Source organism: Podarcis muralis, chromosome 13 (assembly GCF_964188315.1).
Source record: "Podarcis muralis chromosome 13, rPodMur119.hap1.1, whole genome shotgun sequence".
Classification (NCBI taxonomy): Eukaryota; Metazoa; Chordata; class Lepidosauria; order Squamata; family Lacertidae; genus Podarcis; species Podarcis muralis.
Genome location: NC_135667.1, coordinates 1,414,753 through 1,439,260, shown reverse-complemented (window position 1 = coordinate 1,439,260; position 24,508 = coordinate 1,414,753). Strand labels below are relative to the sequence as shown.

Sequence of the window (24,508 nt, the reverse complement as noted above, 5' to 3'; positions counted from 1 at the left end):
TAGAGGACAAGGATCCTGAGATCACGTTAAGGTAAAGGTAAAGGTACCCCTGCCCGTACGGGCCAGTCTTGACAGACTCTAGGGTTGTGCGCCCATCTCACTCTATAGGCCGGGGACCAGCGCTGTCCGCAGACACTTCCGGGTCACGTGGCCAGCGTGACATCGCTGCTCTGGCGAGCCAGAGCCGCACACGGAAACGCCGTTTACCTTCACGCTAGTAAGCGGTCCCTATTTATCTACTTGCACTCGGAGGTGCTTTCGAACTGCTAGGTGGGCAGGAGCTGGGACCGAGCAACGGGAGCGCACCCCGCTGCGGGGATTCGAACCGCCAACCTTTTGATCAGCAAGCCCTAGGCGCTGAGGCTTTTACCCACAGCGCCACCCGCGTCCCACGTTAAGATCACGTTAAGGGTAGCCAAATTCTGTGCGATGGCCATAAAACTTAGGGAACAAGCTGTGCTATCATAAGGATTAAGGTTTTAAATGACAATATGTTAGTGACTAAGTTTTAATTTATATATTTTTTAACTGTTGCTACATCTGTATTGTCCCTGTTATAATTGCAAATTCGAATGTATCCCTATTGCGTTTTATGAATTCCTTGATATTGTACGTGGGCTGGAACTGGTCTGTGACCGAAATAATAAATTCAAGACACTCACGTGGCGCTCCCTCGGCCATCTCGATGGCGGTGATCCCCAGGGACCAGATGTCGCTCTGCGGGGAGGAAGCGGAAAAAGGTTGTCGCAAAGGCAGGCGCCTCGTCCTTCCCTGTCGTTCTGCCCTGGTCCTCTTCCTTGCTCCTTCTCACCCCTTCCTCGCCTGGGGAGGAGCAGCAGCAAGCCTTTCCTCTGCTCCTTGGCTCCCCAAATCCTCCTCCTCCTGCCTCACCATACGGAAGTCTCCAAGAATTGCAGGAGGGGAGAGAGGCTGCTCCCGCGTTTGGGGTGCTGCCTGTGGGGTTTTCCCCTGGGGGGGGGCATCTGATGGGCCACTAGGAGGGTGGGCTGTGCTGGACTGGATGGGAACCCTGGGGCACCCCTGGTCCAGCTGCTGCAGGATTCTGCTTGGGCTGAATCAGGCCAGCATCACATCTAGTCCAGCATCCTGTTCTCACAGGGACTGACCAGATGCCTCAATGGGAAACAGGAAAGCAGGGAAATGATTGAAGAACAGGTGTAAATGCGAGTAAGACAACTAAGAGACATGCGGTGGAAGTCTTTTATAATATTTTAACTAAGATTTATACACTGCAGTATTTGAAGCAAGAATTTGGTAATATTCCAGGTTATGAAAAGTACCGTCTTTTTCGCTCTATAAGACGCACCAGACCACAAGACGCACCTAGTTTTCGGAGGAGTAAAACAAGAAAAAAAATATTCTGAATCTCAGAAACCAGAACAACAAGAGGGATCGCTGAGCAGCGAAAGCAGCGATCCCTCTTGCTGTTCTGGCTTCTGGGATAGCTGCGCAGCCTGCATTCACTCCATAAGACGCACACACATTTCCCTTTACTTTTTAGGAGGGAAAAAGTGAGTCTTATAGAGCAAAAAATACGGTATTTTTTCTTTCCTTTTGTCTTTTTATCTTTTATTTTTTCCTTTTCTTTCTTTTTATTTTTATTAGTTTCCATTTTGGAAAATATGTATATAAGTGTGTTTACAGTGTTATGTATTGGTCTTTGTTTTTCTTTGTTTAATTTCTATTTTTTTGAAAAATTCAATAAATAAATAATTTTAAACGCAAGCAGGATGCAAACACAGGAGCAGCGCTCTCCCCTCCTGGGGTTTCTGGCCACTGGGATTCAGAAGCATGGCTGCCTCTGACTCTGGAGCCAGAACAGAGTCACTGACAGGCCTCTCCCCCTCCATGAATTTGTCTAAGCTTCTTTCAAAGCCATCTGGGATGGCGGGTGTCATGGTTCCTTGTGGGAGGGAGTCCCATAGTTTAAAGACACCCTGCAGGGAAAATTCCTTTATCTATTCTGAATCTTCCAACCTTCAGCATCACTGGATGCGCACAAGTTCCAGTGGTACGTGAGAGGGAGGAAAACTTCCCCCTATCCACTTTCTCTGTCCTGTGTATCATTTTGCAAACTTCTGTCATGTCGCCGCTCGCCCGCTTCCCCCTGAAAAGTCCCAAATGTTGCCATCTTTCCTCACAGGGCAGCAGCCTCTGCACCTGGGTTGCCACAGTGAGGACAGACTGGGCTAGGCTGGGTGGACTGCCTGGAGCCAGAGACAGGGCTCTGCTTATCCTCTTGTACCCGACTGCGTCCTTTGAACACCTTCCCTGCTCCTGCCAGGACTGGGAGGGGGGGGAGAGGCACTCTGAGCTTTGGGGAGGCGGCACCTACCCTGTAGTCGTATGTGGCGTCCGGGTTCTCGTCGCAGGCAATCACCTCTGGCGCCATCCAGTAAGGGGTGCCGATGAACGTGTTCCGACGCCCCACCGTGCGGTCCAGCTGGGCGCTGACCCCAAAGTCAACTGCAGGAGGGGGAAGAGAGCAGGAGAGTCAGCTGGTTACAAAGGGGAGGGGGCACGTCATAGACACGGGCCGGGGCGGATCCACAGGGGGGAGGGCATGCAAAATCTGTACGTTTCCCAGCACAATTCAAAGTGTTGGTGCTGATCTTTAAAGCCCTAAAGGGCCCAGTAGACCTGAAGGAGCGTCTCCACCCCCATCGTTCTGCCCGGACACTGAGGTCCAGCTCCGAGGGCCTTCTGGTGGTTCCCTCCCTGCGAGAAGCCAAGTTGCAGGGAACCAGGCAGAGGGCCTTCTTGGTGGTGGCGCCCACCTTGTGGAACGCCCTCCCACCAGATGTCAAAGAGAACAACAACTACCAGACTTTTAGAAGACACCTGAAGGCAGCCCTGTTTAGGGAAGCTTTTAATGTTTAATAGGTTATTGTGTTTTAGTGTTCTGTTGGAAGCCGCCCAGAGTGGCTGGGGAAGCCCAGCCAGATGGGCGGGGTATAAATATATTATTACTATTATTATTATTATTATTCCCACAGAGGCATGAAAGGCCCTCGAACCAGACAGAGATTTATTTATTTGTACATTTTAATGCCACCTTTATCTTCCAAGGAGCTGAAGGTGGTATAAGTGGTTTTCCTTCTCCCCTTTTCGTCCTCTCAACAACCCTGTGAGGTAGGCGAGGCTGAGAGGCAGCGACTGACTCCAAGGTCACCCAGTGAGCTTCATGGCTGAGTGCGGATCCTGGCACGTAGTCCAACACACTCTAGCCATTAGAACGAAGAGCCCCTTTGCTACAGCTGCTCTGGGCGACTGACAGCTGGCACTGCTCTGAGGCACAGCTCAGGCTGCCTTGAGCCGCTTGGAGAAAAAGGTGGGATATAAATAATAATAATAATAATAATAATAATAATAATAATAATAATAATATTTTATTATTTATACCCCACCCATCTGGCTGGGTTTCCCCAGCCACTCTGGGGGGCTCCCACCAGAATATTAAAATCATGTTAAAACATTAAAAGCTTCCCTGAACAGGGCTGCCTTCAGATGTCTTCTAAAAGTTTGGTAGTTGTTTTTCTCTTTGACATCTGGTGGGAGGGAGTTCCACAGGGCGGGTGCCACCACCAAGAAGGCCCTCTGCCTGGTTCCCTGTAACTTGGCTTCTCGCAGCGAGGGAACCGCCAGAAGGCCCTCGGAGCTGGACCTCAGTGTCTGGGCAGAACAATGAAGACAGGGAAACAAATAAATGAGGACAGGGACTTAAGGAATGAATGTGGGTGGTGGGGTGTTGTGTATCTTCCCTTCACCTACCTAACTTCACCTCCGCGTTCTCGGTGAGGAGGACGTTCTGGCCCTTGATGTCTCGGTGGATCACCTTGTGCGCATGGAGGTGGGCCAGTCCCTGCAAGGAGAGAGAAGACAGGCGTGAGGAGGTGCCCCGGCCAGGGCACAGCTTCCGCAGCACACACACACACACACACTGAGCTGCCCAGAGGCTGCCCCCCCCTCCAGCGAAGCCTCTGTCCTGCCCACCTACCCTGAGGATCTCCCGGCAGATGTAGGCGATGCAGTCCTCCTTCAGGGCGTTGCCTTTGGTGTTCTTCACCAGGTCTGTCACGGAGCCTGCGCCACAAAACTCCATCACCAGCTGCAGGGAGACAAAAGACCAGAGCAATTGGCGGGGGGGGGGGGGGGAGAAGCTGTGAAGCCCTCCAGCCAGGGGAGGGCAAAGGGGGATCACCCTATGCCATACCACCTCTCCCCCCCCCATCTGCCTGCGGACTGCCTCACCAGAGTGGTGCATGCTCTGGTTATCTCCCGCTTGGACTACTGCAATGCGCTCTACGTGGGGCTACCTTTGAAGGTGACCCAGAAACTACAACTAATCCAGAATGCGGCAGCTAGACTGGTGACTGGGACCACATAACACCAGTCTTGAAAGACCTGCATTGGCTCCCAGTACGTTTCCGAGCACAATTCAAAGTGTTGGTGCTGACCTTGAAGCCCTAAACGGCCTTGGTCCTGTATACCTGAAGGAGCGTCTCCACCCCCATCATTCAGCCCGGACACTGAGATCCAGTGCCGAGGACCTTCTGGTGGTTCCCTCCCTGTGAGAAGCCAAGTTACAGGGAACCAGGCAGAGGGCCTTCTTCATGGTGGCACCCACCCTGTGGAACGCCCTCCCACCAGATGTCAAAGAGAACAACAACTACCAGACTTTTAGAAGACATCTGAAGGCAGCCCTGTTTAGGGAAGCTTTTAATGTTTGATGTATTATAGTATTTTAATATTTTTTTGGAAGCCGCCCAGAGTGGCTGGGGAAGCCCAGCCAGATGGGCGGGGTATAAATAATAAATTATTATTATTATTATTATTATTATTATTATTATTATTATTATTATTATTGACCAACATCACAAAGACCCCACTTGAGCTCTTTGGTCTGCAGAACCGGCCCTGTCACAGGGTGTGACACAATCCCTGTTCCGCTTTTGCAGGAACTTGATATTTTAGTGCGGCAGCATCCACAGACTTCGCCTCTTGATAACAGGCAGGCGCCTTCGCTGTACCCAAAACATCCTGGTTTAGACAAGCCTGCCCAAATGTTCAGAAAGCCGGCATGGGCTTCAATCTGTTTTTGGCCTACAGTCATACCTCAGGTTACAGACACTTCGGGTTGCGCGATTTTGGGTTGAGCCCCGCGCAGAACCCAGAAGTACCGGAACAGGTTACTTCTGGGTTTTGGTGCTTGCGCATGCACAGAAGCAACGAATCGCGACCTGTGCATGCGCAGGTGCATGGGTTGCAGGATGCAAATGCTGCGGGTTGCGAACGTGTCTCCTGCATGGATCACGTTCGCAACCTGAGCATCCACTGTATTGTTATTTTAACTTTTTGAAAGCCTTAAATTATTGCTATTAATTATTTAGTGAAAATTTCACTGTTTCATCTGTTTTTGTAAACTGCCTTGAGGTGGGGTTGTTTTTTTTGGGGGGGGGGGTGTTGCAATCGAGCGGTGAAAACATATGAAATAAATAGATACCCAAACACACATTGAAATTTTTATTGTTGTTTTTTGTAAATTGCCTTTTGGGGTTTAAATAATAATAATTTATCATCTATATGCCGCTCATCAGACTGGCTTGCCCCAGTCACTCAGGGCAGAACAGAACAGAACCAAACAGCACAAAAAAAATCCATGAAACAAATAAATCAAGAGACCTATACACAGATCCCAAAAGGTGTCTCCAGGGACTCCCCCAGGGGCCAGTCACAGCCCTGCAGATGCAAGGGTTTCCTAAGGGAGTCCTGGGCCCCAGCAGACCCCTCCCAACTCCACCCCCTGAGCCTCACTTCCCCCTCCTCCTTACCCAGAGCTGGTCGTCGTTCCCGGGGGGGCTCTTCTTAATGAAGGCCCCGTAGTAAGTGGCAATGTTGCGGTGGTGAGAGTACTTCTTCAGCATGTTGATCTCTTGCTTGATCTCTTCCTCTTCATCCTTTTTTTGTGGGGGGGGGGAGGGAGAGGTGGTGTCAAGGAGGCCAGAGCCACACACACACCCCCACTCAGAATTGTCTCGAGAACAGCCACCCTTTGCTAGGGGTGATGCCAGAGCAGGCGTGGTCGTCTCCTGCCCTGCGCCTTCCCCCCAGCTGGCAGCCCGGCCGAGAAATGGGGGGGGGGAGGCCAACCGAGCACCCCCAAGCCCCCTCCTGGTGTACTTTACCTCCGTGACGTCCATGACTTTGATAGCGGCCAGCTGACCTGTTTTGACATGGCGACCCTGAGAAGGAGAGAGAAGAGAAGGAGGCAATGTCAACATGGACCTCTCTGGGTTGCTCTGCTTTTAGACTGCAAGCGCCTGGGGGGCAGAGACCTGACTGGTTTTGGCTGGGAAGCATGGATAGCCCTATGTACTTGGGGTGGTGGGGTGTGTTTGCGAAGGGTTTCACTCCCCAGATCCTTGCAGCGCAGGCCCGGCAGAGGGAGCCAGAGGCCTGGCCAAGTGAAGTCCTTCTGCCTGATCAGGACCCCCCCCTCCCCAAATGGAGGGGCTTAAAAGGATGGCTGGGACTCATCGGGAGAGGAAAGGGAGCATCACAACAAGCCAATTTGCAATTTCTGTGGATTTTGGAAACAGCAGAATTCAATTCAAAAAGGAACAAGAGAGAGGAAAAAGGAAGAGATATTACAACAAATTGTTTGTCATAAAAAAAAGTAGAAAGTAATCCAAGGACAGGAAAGGGAGCCGAAACCAAACCCCAAGGCGCGCGCGCGCACACACACACACACACACACACGACAGACCCCTCAACAGCCCCAACGCAGAGAGGTCCTTCCACAAAGAGAAGGAGATGGTCTGGAAAGCAAGCCTTAAGAGGAACAGTTGAGGGAGTTGGGGATGCTTCGCCCAGGAAAGAGGAGACGGGAAGAAGACACGATGGCCATCTTCAGATATCTCTAGGGCTGCCCCATGGAAGAGGGAGCAAGCTTGTTTCCTGCTGCCCCAGAGGGGAGGACCCGAACCAACGGATTCAAATGGCAAGCAAGGTGATTCTGACTGAACATCAGGAGGAACTTTCTGAAGGCAAGAGCTGCGCAACGGCGCAACGGACTCCCTCAGGAGGGGGCAGACTCTGCTTCAGTGGAGGCTTTTAAGCAAGGGTAGGGGGGCCACCTGTCAAGGATTCCTTAGCTGCGACGCCTGCATGGCAGGGGGTTGGACTAGATGACCCCTGGGGGTCCCTTCCAACTCCACAGTTCTAGGAGTCTCGAACTGTACGCTTCGCCCCGCAAGCTCAGCCGTTGTGGGTCAGGGGGAGACACAAATTGCCGGTCAGAGGGCAAGACATGACCGCTGATTGCAGGGGGGTGAGGCTAGATGAGCTCAAACTCATCAGGCTCAGGGGGGGGGGGTCTCTGGCTCCAAATCCCCCCCAGCCACAAAGCTTGCGGGGTGAATCTGATGTACTTAAGCATCTCTGCTGGTTGTTGAGAAGATAAAGTGGGGGGTGGGATTGCACATAATGAACCTAAAAAGCAGCCTTGTGCGGATTCAGACCCTTGGGAGGCACCTTGCTCCGTGCTGTCTACACTGGCTGGCAGCAGCTACGCCGTGGGGCTTCAGACAGAGGGTCTCTCCCAGCCCTGCCAGGAGATGCCGCCATTGGGGAGTGAACCTGGGACCTTCTGCATGCCAAGCAGTCAGAGGCAGCAATGCTTCCGAGTACCAGTTTCTGGGTGTCCACAGAATCGTAAGAGTTGCAAGGGACCCCCGGTCATCTAGTCCAACCCCCTGCAATGCAGGAATCTCGACGCATGGTCTCCCATCCATTCTGAAACCATACCAGACCCTGCTTAGCTTTGCAAATGTGCCGGCCGTTTTATTGCTGCCTCGCCAGGTTGTCTTATGCCGGGGTCCCGCATGCAGGTTCCCCACAGGCCGCTGTTCAGCCGCTGGGAGCCAAATGGGCCATTGGCCCCAGCCAGCAAATTCCTCTTACGCTCTGCCAACTGAGCAGTACTGCCCCAAGTTGCGTAAGAGGAGGGGGCAGGGAAAGAGACCGAGCTTGAAGACAACAGACAGCAAGCTAGAGGGAGGGAGGGAGGGGATGCAGGTCATGGGGCAGGGGCCTGCAATGACCCCTGTGATCCCGAGCACCAATGGGCAACTTTGAGGAGAGGTCAGAGACCCACAGAGCAGAAGAGCCCGTCAAAGCACCCAGATCTTCACCAGTAGCAGAAAGGACAGTGGGGTGGGGGAAACAGGGGTGCCAAGCTGAATACAATATGGGGGGAGGAGGTAAGCCACACCCCACATAAGATATGGTGCACACACGCTATTTGAAGGACAATGCGCATAAACCTTGGGGGGCTAATACTTTACTGGGGGGGGGGGCGAAAGGGAAGAATCACAGAACTGTAGACTTGGAAGGGATGCCAAGGGTTATCCAGTCCAACCTGCAATGCAGAAATACAGACCTCCCCCCCCCCAACTCCACCAGTTTTTGTGGCTTACTGCCCTGCTAGGACCTTTCACCACATCCACAAACACACCCCACAGGCCTCCTCCACACCCCACACGTGTTTGCACCCTCCATGGCCCCATCCAGTCCCCCTGGCGTCTCCTCCATCGCCATGTGGGGGCTATTTGAGCACTATTGGGGGCTGGGGAGAAGGACAGGGAGAGCTGCGAAGCGTTTCTGCAAAGCCTCTCCCTCTCCACCCCCCCCCACGCCACTTCCCCGCTTGCCCCCAGCCATGTGCTGGCATTGTCTGCGGTGCCATGCAGCCTCACGCGTGGGCAGCCGTTGCCTGGCAACCGCCTCCCTCTTCCTTTCAGAGAGGCACTGAAAAGCCTCTCTTCTCTTTCCCCCATCCCTCCCCAAATAAAACAAAAATCGCTGCTGTGCGAACAGAATGATCTGGTACACCCTCTGAGCCTCTCCTGGGCGTGGAGAGACGGAAGAGAAGGAGGTCAGTTGGCAATGCCTCACCTGCTGCTACCCAAGGGCCAGGTGACCCCGGAGGAGGACGGCAGCCTTGGCTTAGGTTTTTGCAAGAGAAGTGGGGAATAAGGGCTGCGTCCTGGCTTAGTTTGCACAGGAGTGCCTGGCTTTTCCTGTTTCAAAACTCTGGGTGGGAAGAGAGAGAATGGAGACCTTTTGGCCCAGCAAATGGCCGGGTTCTCCAGGTGGAGGATCTCGAAGGGGGGGGGGAGTGTCTGTGCAAAACCTCTTTGAAGGTGGGCTACGTCTGTCAGAAGCACCACCTGTCCTCTTTGCTTCCAGACAGCCTGACTGAAGCCCACCCACCCCTCGCACTGACACACCCACCCACCCTAGAAAACAGGTTTGCCGTCAAAGGGAGAGATCAGCGTTGCCAAGATCACAGCCAGACTCCCTTCCCCAACCTGTCAGGCGGTGTGTTCAAAGGGAAAGGCATGGCAAGGTGGGGGGCGGAGGGGAGGGGTAGCCTCCGACTCCCCCCCCCTTCCTTGTCTCCGCTTTTGACAAGGCCTTCCTGCCCTGATGGAGGGGAGGGGGCCCAGGGAAACAAGCCGTTCGCTCTCCCGCTCTTGTCCCTCGAGGTGTTCATTTTTGTGTGTGTGTGTGTACACACACATGGACTGAATTCGAGAAATTGGGGTGGGGAGCTTGCAGAGGGAAAACGTGCAGACTGCTGGTTCCCATAGGAACAAGGATGCAGAGACTGCAGGGACAGCAAGCCTGCACTGCTCAGGAGAGAAGCTCTGCAAGCCTGGAAAACGGACCTCTGCACACACAGCCTCCCAGTCCCACCCTGGGGGCAGCTCAGCCGTGAGGGGAAAGCCCTCTGCACACGCTCAAAAGCATGCTCAGTAAGCCCAAATGCAGGAAACAGGCCTGGGGGCTCCGTCCCCAAAGCTCCCTCTTTGCACCTGCCCTCTTGGGAACTTGGCTGCAGGGCTGATATGGGGGGGGTGGGGAAGGGTCCTGCCCCACAGGGGTGGGTGTCAACCAAAGGGCCCCTGTGAGTCCTGCCCACTTGGGCTACATGATGATTTGAAGGTGCCAAGTCCTAAGCACCCCTGGAGCAGGCAAGGATGCTTAAAAGAGCCAACGGTGTGACGCAGCGGCAAAAGAGGCAATTGCTGTTCTAGGCTGCGTCCACAGAAGTCTGGTGCTCAGATCAAGGGAAGGAATAGTGCCGCTCCGTTCTGCCTTGATCAGAACCACACCTGGAGTCCTGTGTCCAGTTCTGGGCACCACAAGTTTAGAAGGATGTTGACAAGCTGGAAGGTGTGCAGAGGAGGGCAGCCAAGGTGATGAAGGCTCTGGGAACCAAGCCTTATGAGGAACGGTCGAGGGAGTTGGGTATGCTCAGCCTGGGAAAGAGGAGACTGAGAGGAGACAGGATAGCCATCTTCAAATATCTCAAGGGCTATCACATGGAAGAGGGAGCAAGCTTCTTTTCTCCTGCTCTGGAGGGTAGGACTCGAACCAGAGGCTTCAATATACAAGAAAGGAGATTCCGACTAAGCCATAAGGAAGAACTTTCTGACAGTGAGGACCAGTGGAACAGAATCCCACGAAAGGCTGTCGACTCTCTTTCCTTGGAGGTTTAAAAGCAGATGTTGGAGGGTCCCTCCCTGCTTACCTTGTACACCTGTCCATACGTTCCATTGCCGACCACCTCCACCAGTTCAAATATTCCAGCAGGATCCTGTGGAGGGAGAGGGGTGGAGGTGTTAAGATTCATTGCATATATTCAGACGCCAGGCAAAAACTTTCCCGTTTAACCATACCTTTGGTTGAGTGACACCCAATGCCCATTTAAAATGTGTTGGGGGGGTGTTGTTAATTGGGTTGCTTTTGTTTTGATTATGTACGTTGTGATTTTTATATTGTGATTTTATCCTGTGAAACGCCCTGAGACCTGCGGGTATAGGAAGGTATAATAATAATAATAAAATTTTATTTATATTCCGCCCTCCCCAGCCGAAGCCGGGCTCAGAGCGGCTGACAATAAAAGTAACACAGCATTCTAAAATCAATTCATTCTAAAATCAATTCAAATCAAATTAATGGCAACCATTGGGCCAGAGTTCTATGAGGATTACAGAAGGAGAGAGGGGGTCAGGCTGTGCCCTGGCCAAAGGCCTGGTGGAACAGCTCCGTCTTGCAGGCCCTGTGGAAAGATGTCAAGTCCTGCAGGGCCCTAGTCTCTTGTGACAGAGCCTTCCACCAGATCGGGGCCACGGCCGAAAAAGCCCTGGCTCTGGTTGAGGCCAGCCTGACTTCTCTGTGGACCTCCAGGACCTCCAAGATGTATTTGTTTGAAGACCGTAAGGTCCCCCGTGGGACATACCAGGAGAGGCGGTCCCGTAGGGACGAGGGTCCTAGGCTGTATAGGTAATAGATGATGATGGTGATGTTCTTATGATACTCGTGCCTCACCTCAGCACAAGGAGGCAAGTCCCCCTGGGGAAATGGTTCAGAGGCCGCTGCCCCCCTCCAGAGGGCACATCCAGCCCTGCCACAGCTCCCCCCCCACCCCCAAGAAGGAAGCTGCCCTGGGCCCAGCGCCACACCTCTGGGACCCTTGCAGGACCGCCCTCCCCTATCTGGGCTACGCTCCAACAGTGGGACACATCCCTGGAGGCCAGTATTAATAGCTTCTCATTAGGGTGTGTGTGTGTGTGGGGGGGGAGATCTGAAAGGAAGAGCCGCTTCTGTCTCTGAGGGCCAGATCCAGATCTGAGAAAGACCTTCGGCCGAGACGCCTTGAGGAAGGAGACCTGAACGGGGCGCCATTCCTCCTTCTCAACTGAAGACACTGCAGTGAGGGGAGGGGAAGGAGGACCCCCTCCCCCCCCCGGAGGAGCTTAGGAACATGAGAAGAGCCTGCCGGATCAGGGCCATGGCCCGTCTGGTGCAGGCAGCACCCTGTTCTCACGGGGGGGCCAGGCAGATGCCCTTAAGGCGAAGCACAAGAGCCAATCTCCTCCCTGCCTGCCGTTCCCAGAAACTGGGATTCAGAGGCACGTGCTGACTCTTCCAGTGGAAGTGAGTTCCCCAGTTTAACTCTGTGCTGCGTGAAGGAGGACTTCCTTTTATCTGCCCCGAAACCTCCACTATTCAGCTTCATTTGGGTGCCCACAAATTCTGGCATTATGAGAGAGGGAGGAGAATAGTTTTAAATAAATTTAATAACCATTTTGTTATTTGTACCCTGCCCGCCTGTCCCAGAAAAACCTTTCTCTATCCACTTTCCCCCTGCTATGGGATGGGGAAGGTGCTGTTTTGTTATTTCTGCTTTAACTGTGTATTCATGCTTTTATCTTGTGAATCGCCCTTTCGATGGTGTAGGAATCTAACTCAAAATAAAAATAAAAACGCCACGCACAATTCCATACGCTTCTATCTTGCTGCCCCTTACGTGCCTTCGCTCTAAGCTCAAGGGCCCTGAACGCTGCACCCCTTTCGTTCTGGTGGCTCTTTTCTGAGCCTTTTCCAACTCTGCAAATGCCCTTTTTGAGGTGAGGCTTGGCGGGAGCTCAAGGGCCCTGCTAGCCCATGGTGGCAAGGCAGCCCTTGGCCAGGAGACCCCGAGTGAACACCCACCGAGGAGAGAGAGAGAGAGAGATCCGTGAGCTTCTTGAGTGAGAGGAGGCCGAAAGCCAGCCTGGAGAGGAGATCCCAGAGTGGGACACGGGCCAGGCCAGCCAGCAGCTGCGGGGTGCAATGGGATACCTTGACTGAAGCTCTCCTCCTCCTCTGGTTTCAGGAGTGCAGCAGCCCAGCAGCACCTGTGGCCCAGGGCCAGCCGCCTCCTTGGAAAGCAGATGGAGGGGGAGAGGGGGGGGGCTGCTTCCGATGCCGGGAGGACGGGGTAGGATTACAACCGGCTGAGGCTCTGTGTGCAGGCACCAGGGAGAGGGTGCCTCGGTTTCCTCTTTGTGGAGAGACCTGCCTCACAAGCTTATTATTGCAAAGGTGAAGACAATCCCCGCCACCGCTGCCAATATTTATGTACCGCCTAATAGGCAAAATCCCTAAGTGGTTTGCATGAAATGTGTTAAGGTGGTTGTTGTTTTTTTAAAGAAAAAAGGAATGTGAGAAGACCCGGTGCAGCTTCCTGTCCTCACAGGGGCGGAACAGTTGCCTGCAGGAAACCTGCAAGCAGGATTTGAGCGCAAGAGCAACTCTCTCCCATCCTGTGGTTCCAACTAACTGGTGTTCAGAAGCATTTCTGCCTCCAGCTGTTTATGCAGAGCAGAGCCATTGTGGCTAGCAGCCCTCCATAGCTCCCTCCTCCTCCTCCTCCTCCTCCATGAATTTGCCTAATCCTCTTTTAAAGCGCTGTGGGTTAAACCACTGAGCCTCTTGGGCTTGCCGATCAGAAGGTCGGCGGTTCGAATCCCCGCGACGGGGTGAGCTCCTGTTGCTCGGTCCCTGCTCCTGCCAACCTAGCAGTTCGAAAGCACGTCAAAGTGCAAGTAGATAAATAGGTACCACTGACGAGGAAGGTAAACGGCGTTTCCGTGCGCTGTTCTGGTTCGCCAGAAGCGGCTTAATCATGCTGGCCACATGACCCGGAAGCTGGACGCCGGCTCCCTCGGCCAATAAAGCGAGATGAGCGCCGCAACCCCAGAGTTGGTCACGACTGGACCTAATGGTCAGGGGTCCTTTAAGTTGGTGGCCATTGCTGCTGCCTCTTGCAAAAGGGAGTTCTATAGCTTTTACGCAGCATTTTAAACCAAAAATTGCAAAGAAAGACATCGGTTGAAAACAGAAGCCATCAACAAAACCTTCAGCCAAGTATTGATAAAGTATCGATAAATAACAGAACAGAACACGCTTGCTGAGACAGCTGGGTCTTCAGGGGGTGTTTAAAGCTGGCTAGCATTTCCCACCTCGTGGAAGGCTGTTTGGCCGCTGGCCTTCTTGGCTGGGGCAAGTGAGAGGGCAACAACAGCAGGAGTTAAACAGGGTCCCGGTTCCCGGTTGAAAAGATAAACCCAGTCCTGTGCTGCACTGTAAGAACTGCAGGGTTTGAGAAGGGGAGTGCCGCTGCCAGCGCAAAGTCTTCGGCAAGGTGAACCGGGCTGTTGCGAAATGTTCTGTGCCTGCTGCATCTGGGCCAGGTAGAAACCCCCCTCTCCTTCCATCCACAGGGGAACTGGAACTAAGAAGCCCAAAATAGCAGCTGCAGAACCCTGCAGGGGGAGGACATGACCAGACGGACGTCCCACAGGCAGCTGTGTGTGAAAGGCATGTGCGGATCCCTCTGAGGGTTTAGCACACACCTCCCTGCACCTCTGCGAGGGCTTGACGCCCCTCCCGAATACACCTGCCATTGTAGCATCTTATCTAACACTACAACTCAGAGTCTGCCAATAAGAACATATAGATCAGGCCCATGGCCCTGTTCTTACAGGGCCCAACCAGATGCCCACTATGGGAAGTCCACAAGCAGGATTTGGGCACAAGAGCAACTCTCCCCTCCTGCGGTTTCAGGCGACTGGTCTTCAGAAGCATTCATGTCTCAAGACAGCGGAGGCTGAGCAGAGCCATCGTGGCTGGGAGCCTTCCATGGCCCTCTCCTCTCTTCATTCAAGGCTGCTGAGTGCTGGAATAGTTCAGACAGACAGAAGAAACTCCTTCTTGGCACAGCACCAAGTTAGGCTATGGAACTCCCTGCCACTGGAGGCAGGGATGGCCAACCACCTGGATGGCTTTAAAAGAGGATGGGACAAATCCGTGGAGGGGTGAGAGGGTGATGGATGGCTGCCAGCCAACATGGCTCTGCTCTGCTTCCATGGGTGGAGACAGCTGTGCTTCTGAATTCCAGCTGCAGGAAATCGCAGGAGGGGTGTGAGCAGCTCTTGCGCTCAGCAACTGCTTGAGGGTTTCCCATCCTGCAAGCTGGACTAGAGGAGCCACCGCCGTGCTTGAGTCTTAGGAATCCACCTCCCACCAGCTCAAGAACCGAGCCGTGCTACTTCCCCACCCGACACCCACGCCGCACGCCCAGTCCAAGGTACAAACATCCCCGTGCGCTGGGGTGTGTGGGTTGCCAAGGCAAGGGCAAGTCCCTCCTGGAGGCTTGCCTGACCGAGTTGCCAACTGAGGGAAGAGGTGCCCCAGTTAAAGGCGCTGCTTTTGTTTCACTGCGTGCCAAGAGTTCCCGCGGTGCAGGAGGCTACGAATCTGCAAGTCTACCTCTACCCTGCCCCAGTTTCCGACAAGGAGGACCAGGAAACTGGGTTGCTGGAAGGCGCAGAAGGCAGCCCCTTTTCAAGAAACGAATAGCTTTCCGGAAAAAGGAAGAAGCAAGGAGTTCCGCAGGTTAACCGGGCACTGTGTGAAACCCAAGTATCCCCGCCCCCCAGGCTAGGCATGGCTCCCCTTTCTTCACAGAGGTTCTATGGGGGTCCTGGCTTTCTGCCCACACCCCCTTCCCAGCATTCTTTGCACGCAGGACTCCCTCTCCTCCCTCTCGCACTGCGGAAGGAGCCAGTCGCCTTCCGGTTCTCTTGGTGGTGGTGGGCCTCTAGCCCCCACCTCCCTCCTTCCCCAGCCTGCCAAGTCCAGCGCGTGGCTCCTGGCTGTGCCCCCACCCCCCCGCCAGACAAAGAGACCCTTTTCTGAGCCGGCTCTCGGCCTCCCTCGGATTCCAGGCCTCCCAGCAAAGACCGTCACAAGGCTTGACTTGGGAAGGAAGCCAGAAGCAGCAAATCTCTCCGGCCACCTGCCACCACCACCGCCAACTTCTCCCCAGGAACTCAGGACTCCGGGGTCTCTTGGTTGTACGAGGCGGGGGGGGGGGGGTGAGAGGAGGTGCCACCCAGTCAGGGGGCACAATCTGCATAGGAAAAGGGAAGCGAGTGGTTTGTGTTGGGCACACCTGTTGGAAGTGTGGGGGGAGCAGAGGCAGGACAAGGCGCTTGCTCCCTTTGGGGTCAGAGGAGGGGGGGGGCGTGGGAGGCGAGACAATGGGAGGGGGAAGGCAGCACAATGCTCCTTGGCACTTGGGAGGGAGTTTTTGGGGGGGCGGCTGTGAGTCAGGCGTCGGGGAGAGGCAGGAAGGGAAAGAAAGGGGGAAAATGGACGAGCAGAAACAGCCGCCCACTGGCACAGCTCTCTCCACAGGCCCTGCCCACGCCATGCGCCAGGAGGAGGAGGAGGGGGGGGCTCCCTGCGGCATCAGCAGCCGCCCTCACCTGGAAACCAGAGCGGAGCCTGCTTGCGACACAGAGGGAAATCAAGCGAAAAAGCCCCAGCATGCAGGTGGCACAGCAACTGCTCACAAAAAGCAGCGCACCCCAAAAAACAGCGACCCAAGGGAGGGGCTGGCTGAACCTGGTGGTGACCAACCAACCCCCCTTTGTGCTGCACAGTGGCAGCTCCTGCGAAATGGGCACATTTCCCCCGGCAGATCTCCAGCATTGCACAACCTCCAGGGTGAGGGTCAGGCAGCACCTCTGAGCCCCAGAGCAAGAGTGGGGCATGGGGGGTGGTGTGTGGAGACCACGGCTGCTGCGCCCAGGACACCCACCAGTGGGCTTCCCATGGGGGCATCTGCAAGGAACAGGATACTAGACTGGGTGGACCCTCCCACACACACTTTGGTCTGATCCAGCTGCTGAACTATTTATTTACTGCTGACTTGTTGCATTTATATGCCACCTTGTTCTCCATGGAGCTCAAGTCAGCTTACAGGGTTCTCCGCCCTCCTCAAGTAATCCCTGCAACAGCCCTGTGAGGTAGGCTAGACCGAGAGGGGCAGAGACTGGCTCACAAGGTCACACCCAGTGGGCGCCATGGCAGCCGAGTGGGGATTTGAACCCTGGCACTGCTCCCTCCCGATTTGGCCAAGGGGCACATTTCGGGGCGGCCTTCCTCTGCGTCAGCTCAGGGTCTCCTGTCCCCCTGCCAAGGCCCAGCTCCTCCCTCTCTTCTGCTCTCCCCCCATTGCACACTGCCAGGGTCTCCCTGGCCCTGCTGCCTGGTGTTCAGTGGGGGGGGGGCAAGGGGGGGCGGGAGAAGCGCTGCCCTAGTGCTCTGCTCAGAGGCTTCCCGTCTGCCTTTTAATTACAAATCACCTGCTGGTCGCCGGCTTGTAATCAGGTTAGGCAAAGACCCCTAAGCCGATTTGTGGGGATGGCGAAGGAGCCAGCTCCTGCTGACAAGCCGCAGGTCTGAGCCAGGGGGTGGTGGCTTCTCTCCGCTCTTGGAGGGGCAAGGCACACACACACAATTCCCTCCCAGAGGTGCTGGGCAAAGTTGGCTCTGGTGGGGAGAAGGGGTGCCGCCCCCTCAAGGGGGTTATAACATTCACAGCGACAAGATGAGCAGCCAAAACAAAAAATTTCCTTCCAGTAGCACCTTAAAGACCAACTAAGTTAGTTCTTGGTATGAGCTTTCGTGTGCATGCACACTTCTTCAGATACGAACTAACTTAGTTGGTCTTTAAGGTGCTACTGGAAGGAATTTTTTTGTTTTGACTATGGCAGACCAACACGGCTACCTATCTGTAAGATGAGCAGCGACTGTCAAGAGGCTGGAGGGGAAGAGGCTAGCGTTTCTGGTCTCTCATCTCCATGTGTAAAGAGTCCCAGAAGCCCACCTAGCACTGAGAACGAAAGGCAAGCCGACTGGATCAGGCCTAACAACAACAACAACAACAACAACAATTCATTATTTATACCCCGCCCATCTGGACGGGTTTCCCCAGGCACTCTGGGGGGCTCCCACCAGAATATTAAAAACACGATAAAACATTTAAAGCTTCCCTGAACAGGGCTGCCTTCAGATGTCTTCTAAAAGTCAGATAGTTGTTTATTTCCTTGACATCTGAAAGGAGAGCGTTCCACAGGGCGGGCGCCACCACCAAGAAGGCCCTCTGCCTGGTTGCATGTAACTTGGCTTCTTGCAGCGAGGGAACCGCCAGAAGGCCCTCGGAGCTGGACCTCAGTGTCCAGGCTGAACAAAGGGGGTGGAGACGCTCCTTCAGGTATACTGGGCCGAGGCCGTTTAGGGCTTTCAAGGTCAGCACCAACACTTTGAATTGTCCTCAGAAACATACTGGGAGCCAATGAAGATCTTTCAGGACTGGTGTTATGTGGTCTCGGCAGCTGCCCCCAGTCACCAGTCTAGCTGCCGCATTCTGGATTAGTTGTAGTTTCTGAGTCACCTTCAAAGGTAGTCCCACATGGAGCGCATTGCAGTAGTCCAAGCGGGAGATAACTAGAGCATGCACCACTCTGGCCAGACAATCTGCAGGCAGGGAGGGTCTCAGCCTGCATACCAGATGAGTACCAAAGGCTCATCTTGGCCAGTATGCAACATCCGGTTCTTACAGGTGCCAACCAGAGGCCTCGACTAGGAATCCCGCAAGGAGGATTGCAGCACAAGAGCCACTCTCCCTCCTTCTCGCGGTTTCCAGCCTTCATCAGGGCGAGGGGCCATTGAAAGCCCTCTGCTCCTCCGTGATTTTGTTCTCTTTTAAAGCCCTGAATGCTGGCGGCTGTCGCTGCCTCCTGCAGCAGCAAGTTCCACAGTTGAACTACATGAAGAGGCGTTCCTTTTCCTACGCCACCAGCGCTGCCCGTGTTCTGCACCCACCTCAGAGAAGATCATGGGAAGCCTCCTCTCAGAACTGGACAGGCAGGCAGCTCACTGAAGGCCAACCTGGCGCCCTCCAGCTGCTCTGCACCACATGTCCCACCCGCCGCCACCCAGCGGGGCCACACGGGATCAGCCAGGGATGAAGGCTGGCAAAGGCTGCTTTAAGATAAGCTGTCCGCCGCTGGCAGCCCCAGAGTGAGAGAATCACAGAGCTGGAAGGGACCCCCGGGGTTGTCTAGGCTGACCCTCTGCAATGCAGGAATGAAGAATACCTGGCAGGTGGCCCCCCAACCTCTGCTCAAAGACCTCCAAGGAAGGAGAGCCCACCCCCAAGGGAGCCACAGCTTCACACCCAGCCTCAGGCCTGGCCAGCATCCTCTTTAACATCCGCACTAAGCGACGGGGCCTGTTCCCCGGGCTCAGCCACACTGGAGGGAAGCTGCAGGCTGAGCAAGAGACTGCGCCAAAAGTCGTCCCCCCCCCCCCACTCCGCCGAAGAGGCAGAGAGGCGGCTCCCACCCAGCTGCCTCCTCAGTCTCCATGGCAGCCTTCCTGAATTAGATGCAGCTATGGCTGCTTCCCTGCCTGCCTCCAGCTCAGCTTGTTCCGATGGATCGCAGGGAGGAGGAGTGGCAGCCCCCAGGCAGCCCTGCCACAAAGCCCCTCTTGGACCTGCCACCGCCACCAGACAGACCCTTGGTCCATCTAGGTCAGTGCTGCCTACACTGACGGGCAACAGCGGCTGTCCTGGGTCTCTCCCAGCCCTACCTGCAGATGCCGTCGCAGATTGAACATGCAACCTTTTGCATTCAAAGCACGTGCTCGGCCACTGAGCTATAGCCCCTCCTGCTCTGCCAGGACACAAGCTCGTGTCCACCCCGACAGAAGCCCTGGCAGGTACGGCCCCTGGCCCTCAGTGCCAGACTCTAGGCGCAAGGAGAGCATCTAGGTCGCATCGCGAGCCCCACACCGCACTTTGGACAAACGGCACGCTTCCCACGGGCTCCGTTATTTCACAGGGAGTGTCACCTTCTGGGTTCTTGCAGGCACCAGTGTGGGTCCGTCCCCCTGAGACTAGGCGACGAGAAAAGGGTGGGTGGGGAGAAGAGGAATAAGAAGGCAGGGGGTGGAGGGGGGCCCAGCAGCGCATGCAGGAGAGAAATTGGAGCAGCCAGGCCTACGATCAACAGCTTTGCCAACAAGGCGCCAACCCAGATCCAGCTCCACACAGGGGTGGGGGGTTTCCCTCCCCAGAAGCCTCTGCAATTCCCCAGCCCTCCACCCCACTTCCTGCCAGCTGAAAAGGAAAGTCCCAGGTTCTCTGGCACCTAACAGACATTTGACTATAGGAACGTAAGGAGAGAGCCTGCAGGCCCAAAGGGGCCCGTCTAGTCCAGCATCCTGTTCTCACAGTGGCCAGCCACAGGATCATAGAATTGTAGAGAGGGAAGAGATCCCCGAGGGTCGTCTAGTCCAACCCCCTGCAATCCTGCCTTGGGTGGGCTCCAACCACCAGCCTTCTGGTTAACAGCCAGAGGCACTGACCCACTGTGCCACAGAGGCGCCTGGCGGGAACCCACAGACGGGACATGAACACAAGAACACTCTCCCCTCGTGTGGCTTCCAGCAACTGGAATTCAGAAGCGCCGCTGTCTCCAACCATCTGAAGGCAGCCCTGTTTAGGGGAGTTTTTAATATTTAATGCTGCATTGTTTTTAACACTCGATTGGGAGCCGCCCAGAGTGGCTGGGGGGGCTCAGCCAGATGGGTGGGGTATAAATAAATAAATAAATAAATATTATGATGATGATGATGTAGCCCAGAGCCATCCTGGCTAGCAGCCACCGACAGCCCTCTCCTCCTGCATGAATTTGTCTATTCCTCTTTCGAAGCCATGCAAGATGGCGGCCATCATTACCTCTTGTGGCAGTGAGTTCCACATGCGCTGCGTGGAGAAGGACTTCCTCTCCTCTATCCTGAATCCTCCAGCACTCAGCTTCACAGGAAGTCCATGAGTTCAAGTGTTACGAGTATTTCGCCACTGCCTGGCACTCGGCTGGACTGGCAACCGAAAATCTAACCCTGACACTGGGCTTGGGAGGGGGAGGAGAAAAGGCATTTATGGGAAGAGCCACAGCTCAGTGATACGACATGAGACTCTGAATCTCTGGGCCGCGAGTTCGAGCCCCACAATGGGCAAAAGATTCCTGCATTGCAGGGGGTTGGACTAGATGCCCCTCAGGGTCCCTTCCAACTCTTATGATTCTAAAAACAGATTAAAACCTGCAGGAGCTTTCTAAACATCTGCTTTGCGTGCAGGATGTCCCAGAACCAATCCCCAGAGGCATGCCTGAAACCCTGGCCAGCCGCTGCTGCCAGTCAGTGTAAGCAATGCTGAGCTGGGTGGAGAAAGGGTCTGACTCGGTTTAAAGGCAGTTTCCTGTGTTCCTCTCTGGACCAGGAACTTGGGAGGACACAAACCCTGCAGTCCGCAGGGCAGCCCCTGGGCAGACACTCCCACCAGTGGATTCTGCAGCCCGCTAGCCGGAAACTCCCTTAGCTTCAGAAAGTACAGAAAACGAAGGTCACCTGTCAGGGATGCTTTAGTTGAGGTTCCTGAAATTGCGGGGGGTTGGACTGGGTGACCCCAGGATTCTATTACTCTTTTCTAAAGCATAGCTGTTGGCTGGATGCTGGTAAAAGGCAACTTGTTCCCTGTTTCATGTGGTCCAGAGGAACACACAGCGGGAGGCCTCCCTGCAGGGCTGTTGGCACAGCGCCCGAGTCACAGACTTTGCCCTCCCCTCCTCCTCCGCTGTGGGCCTCTAGGAAGGACTTTGCCTCCTGCTCGGCACAGTGGACGCCCCTTCCGGCCTTCCTGGACATCCCCTCTGCAAAGATAAAGCCCTTGAAGGAAGCGAGCTTCTCCACCTCTGTTGCTGCTGCTGCAGCACTCTCTTCCCTCGCCGCCACCAAGCCAGGGCGTGACATTTCCACAGCGGTCTCCGCGGCAGGAGGTAGCCAGGCGCCAGGCCCTTCCCCAGACAGGCACTTGGACTCCCTCTTAATTCACTGCACAGACGTCCCCAGGGGGACGCTTGAAGGCGAACCGCAGTGGCGGAGCTCGTGACCCTGGAGGGAAGAGGGGGCTGGATAGTTACACCGCCGCCGCCAATTCCCCCACTGGAGATCAAGCCACAGGACGCACCAACTCAGCTTCCAGGACACAGAAAAAAGCACAGCCACTGGTCTAAAAAGAAAACACCCACCAAGCACAAAGGGGGGGGGGGCATTCCTTCGAGGATTCACTGAACCCAGCTTGTCCTTGCCTCCAAGAGAGGGTGGCAGGGACACTTCTGAGACCTGTGAGTGTCTGTCCATGCGCACAGCAACACCTAAGACAGGCACCCCCAAACTCAGCCCTCCAGGTGTTTTGGGACTACAGCTCCCATCATCCCTAGCTAACAGGACCAGTGGTCAGGGATGATGGGAATTGTAGCCCCAAAACATCTGGCGGGCTGAGTTTGGGGATGTCTGGGTTAGAGTGTTGGGAGAGAACCTAGGAGAGAACAGCCTGGTTCAAATCCCTCCCCCCCTCCCCACTCAGCCATGAAGCTCGCTGGGTGTGTGACCGTTTGGGCCAGTCACTGCTTCCTCTTAGCCCAGCCTACCTCACAGGGCTGCTGTGGGGATCAAATGAGGAAGGGGAGGACCATATTTTTCCTTGGAGAAAAATATAAATGCAATAAGTAAATATGTAAAATGGACCTACAAGAATTATCAGACCGAGTCAGCAAGAATCTCCAGGATCAGCATTTTTTGCAGTGATGTGGAAGACTCACCCCCCCAACCTCATTTTCTTCACCTCTGAGAAGGGGGGGGGGTGGTTAGGACTAGGCTGGTGTGTGTTTTGGGTTGGGGTTTTTCTCCTTTTCGTCTGGGCGAGGCCTTTCCATCAAAGGCACTAGGATGGCAAAGGAATCCACTGGGCAGTCTTCTCTTAATCTCCCCCCCCCCCAAGATGGGGGTGAAGAGAAGCAGTCTGGGCTCCCTCGCTTGTAGCCCAGCCAGCCTGCTTGCAAAATGCTTATTCAACCAGAGCCACCGAGAGAGGAAAAGCAGGTTGGGGCAGGTCCGCCTTGAGCAAAGAGAGCAGCCCCACCCTGGAGAGAAGGCAGGAGCGGGGCCAGAGGAGGAGGGCTGCTCAGATCTCTTCCCCCAGCCCCACGAGGAAGGGGGACCCAAGTAGTCCAACCCCTTCTTAGAGCTGGACCGGGCTAGAGGCCCCTCAGCATCCTGTTCTCACAGGGGCCAACCAGATGGATTCGAACGCAAGAGATCACTTTGCTCCTGTGTTTTCCAGCAACTGGCTTTCAGAAACAGCTGTGGAAGCAGAGCAGAGCCTCACTCATGGCTGACAGCCATCAATAAATAGCCCTTTCCCCCATGAATTTGCCCAGCTCTCTCTTCAAGCCATAAAGGAGTGAAAGCTGTGGGAGTGAGTTCCACAGCTGAACACTGCACTGCATGAAGGACTTCACGGTCAGGGTGCCTAGACACCATGTCAGGTCAGCTTGCACCTGTTGGGTTGGGGGGGGCAGGGGGCTCAAGGTTTGCATTTCAGGAAGCAATGCAGCCGAACTGCACTCTGCAGGGACGCTGGAGGAGAGAGAGAGAGAGGACAGAGAGACGGGCTGAAATGTCTTCCCGGTTTTGGCAGCCAACCCAAGACCTCTCTGTTGAGCCTCCCAGAAGTTTGGGGGGGGGGCTTGTCGCTCCTCTCTAACATGGTGGCCAGAACCACAGAACTGCAGAGTTGGAAAGGACCCCCGAGGGTCATCTAGTCCAACCCCCTGCAGCGCAGGGGTCACAGCTAAGGAATCCCTGACAGACGACCACCCAGCCTCTGTTTAAAAGCCTCTCTATCCCCCACCCAACACGCAAAATGCAGAAGAGGAGCTGAGAGGACAGCACCCGCCCCCAAATGCTGCCTCCACCCCCTTTGGAGGGGGCGGTGTAAGCCCTTGCCAGCTTGAAGGGCCTCTCTCCTGAATCGCAAGCGGCAGGTGAGGTGCCACCCTGGGTGGGGGAGACAGACTCCTTCCTTCCCCTCTCCCACTCCCTCACCCCCCCCAAAAAAAGCAACTGTGGATTTTCCTGCCTTTCCACCCTCCCTGCAGGAGCACTCACATGAGAAAGAACCAGGAGCTGGAGACAGATTTGCGGGGGGAGAAGCAGAGCTGAAACTGGAGCTCTGGTTCCCCTGCCTGCCTGCCAAGACGGTCTTGGGGGGGCCTGTTCTTTGCAACTCGAGAGGAAGGCGGCTATTGCGAGGCCAGGAACAATCTGCCTTGCTCCCAGTGAGCGCCGCTGCCTGGTTCAAGGACAGCGAGAAAGAGAGAGAGAGAATACATAAAAGCATGAAAGGGAGGATTGTAATTCAATCAAGGCTAACATGCTGCAGTCAACAAGTTCTCCCTAGCAACAAGAAAGCATGGCGGCGGCATCAAGGCAGAGAGATCCCTTTTCAAGCGCGGAGGCCATGCAAAGGGAACACACAAACACACACACACACACACACACACACACACACACGGTCTGCCGCAGGCTCCTGCATCTCAGATAAGAGCCAGAAACCAGCACAGTGGGGCGAAGGGGAGAGAGGCAACCGAGAGAGAAAGGGTTTTTTTAAATATTAGATCCTTCAGAGAACTCCAGAGCCGGAAGGGTGAAAGGGCCAGGCAGCATCACCTTCCCCAAGGCAGGCACACATGCACACCCCTGCAGAGGCATGGCAGGGGGCTGGGCTGGATGACCCCCTGGCCCCTTCCAACGCTGCAGTTCTGTGATGCTAAGGAGCAGCAAGGACCCCTGCCTCACCCCGAGAGCAGGCTGAGAGGAGCAAGTGAGGATG

General features: G+C 54.9%; 1 protein-coding gene across 9 annotated transcripts in view; it reads right to left on the bottom strand.

Moving 5' to 3' along the window:
- MINK1 (misshapen like kinase 1) overlaps window positions 1-24,508 on the bottom strand; it is a 56,315-nt gene that overhangs the window by 28,687 nt on the left and 3,120 nt on the right. For all 9 annotated transcript variants that reach the window (XM_028704218.2, XM_028704219.2, XM_028704221.2 and 6 more), the window contains exons 2-8: window positions 10,619-10,684; window positions 6,207-6,263; window positions 5,853-5,978; window positions 4,019-4,129; window positions 3,793-3,883; window positions 2,357-2,487; window positions 663-717 (exon numbers count right to left, since the gene is read on the bottom strand). In XM_028704218.2, the coding sequence (XP_028560051.2) occupies window positions 663-717; window positions 2,357-2,487; window positions 3,793-3,883; window positions 4,019-4,129; window positions 5,853-5,978; window positions 6,207-6,263; window positions 10,619-10,684 (637 nt within the window). The remainder of the gene's footprint in view (window positions 1-662; window positions 718-2,356; window positions 2,488-3,792; window positions 3,884-4,018; window positions 4,130-5,852; window positions 5,979-6,206; window positions 6,264-10,618; window positions 10,685-24,508) is intronic.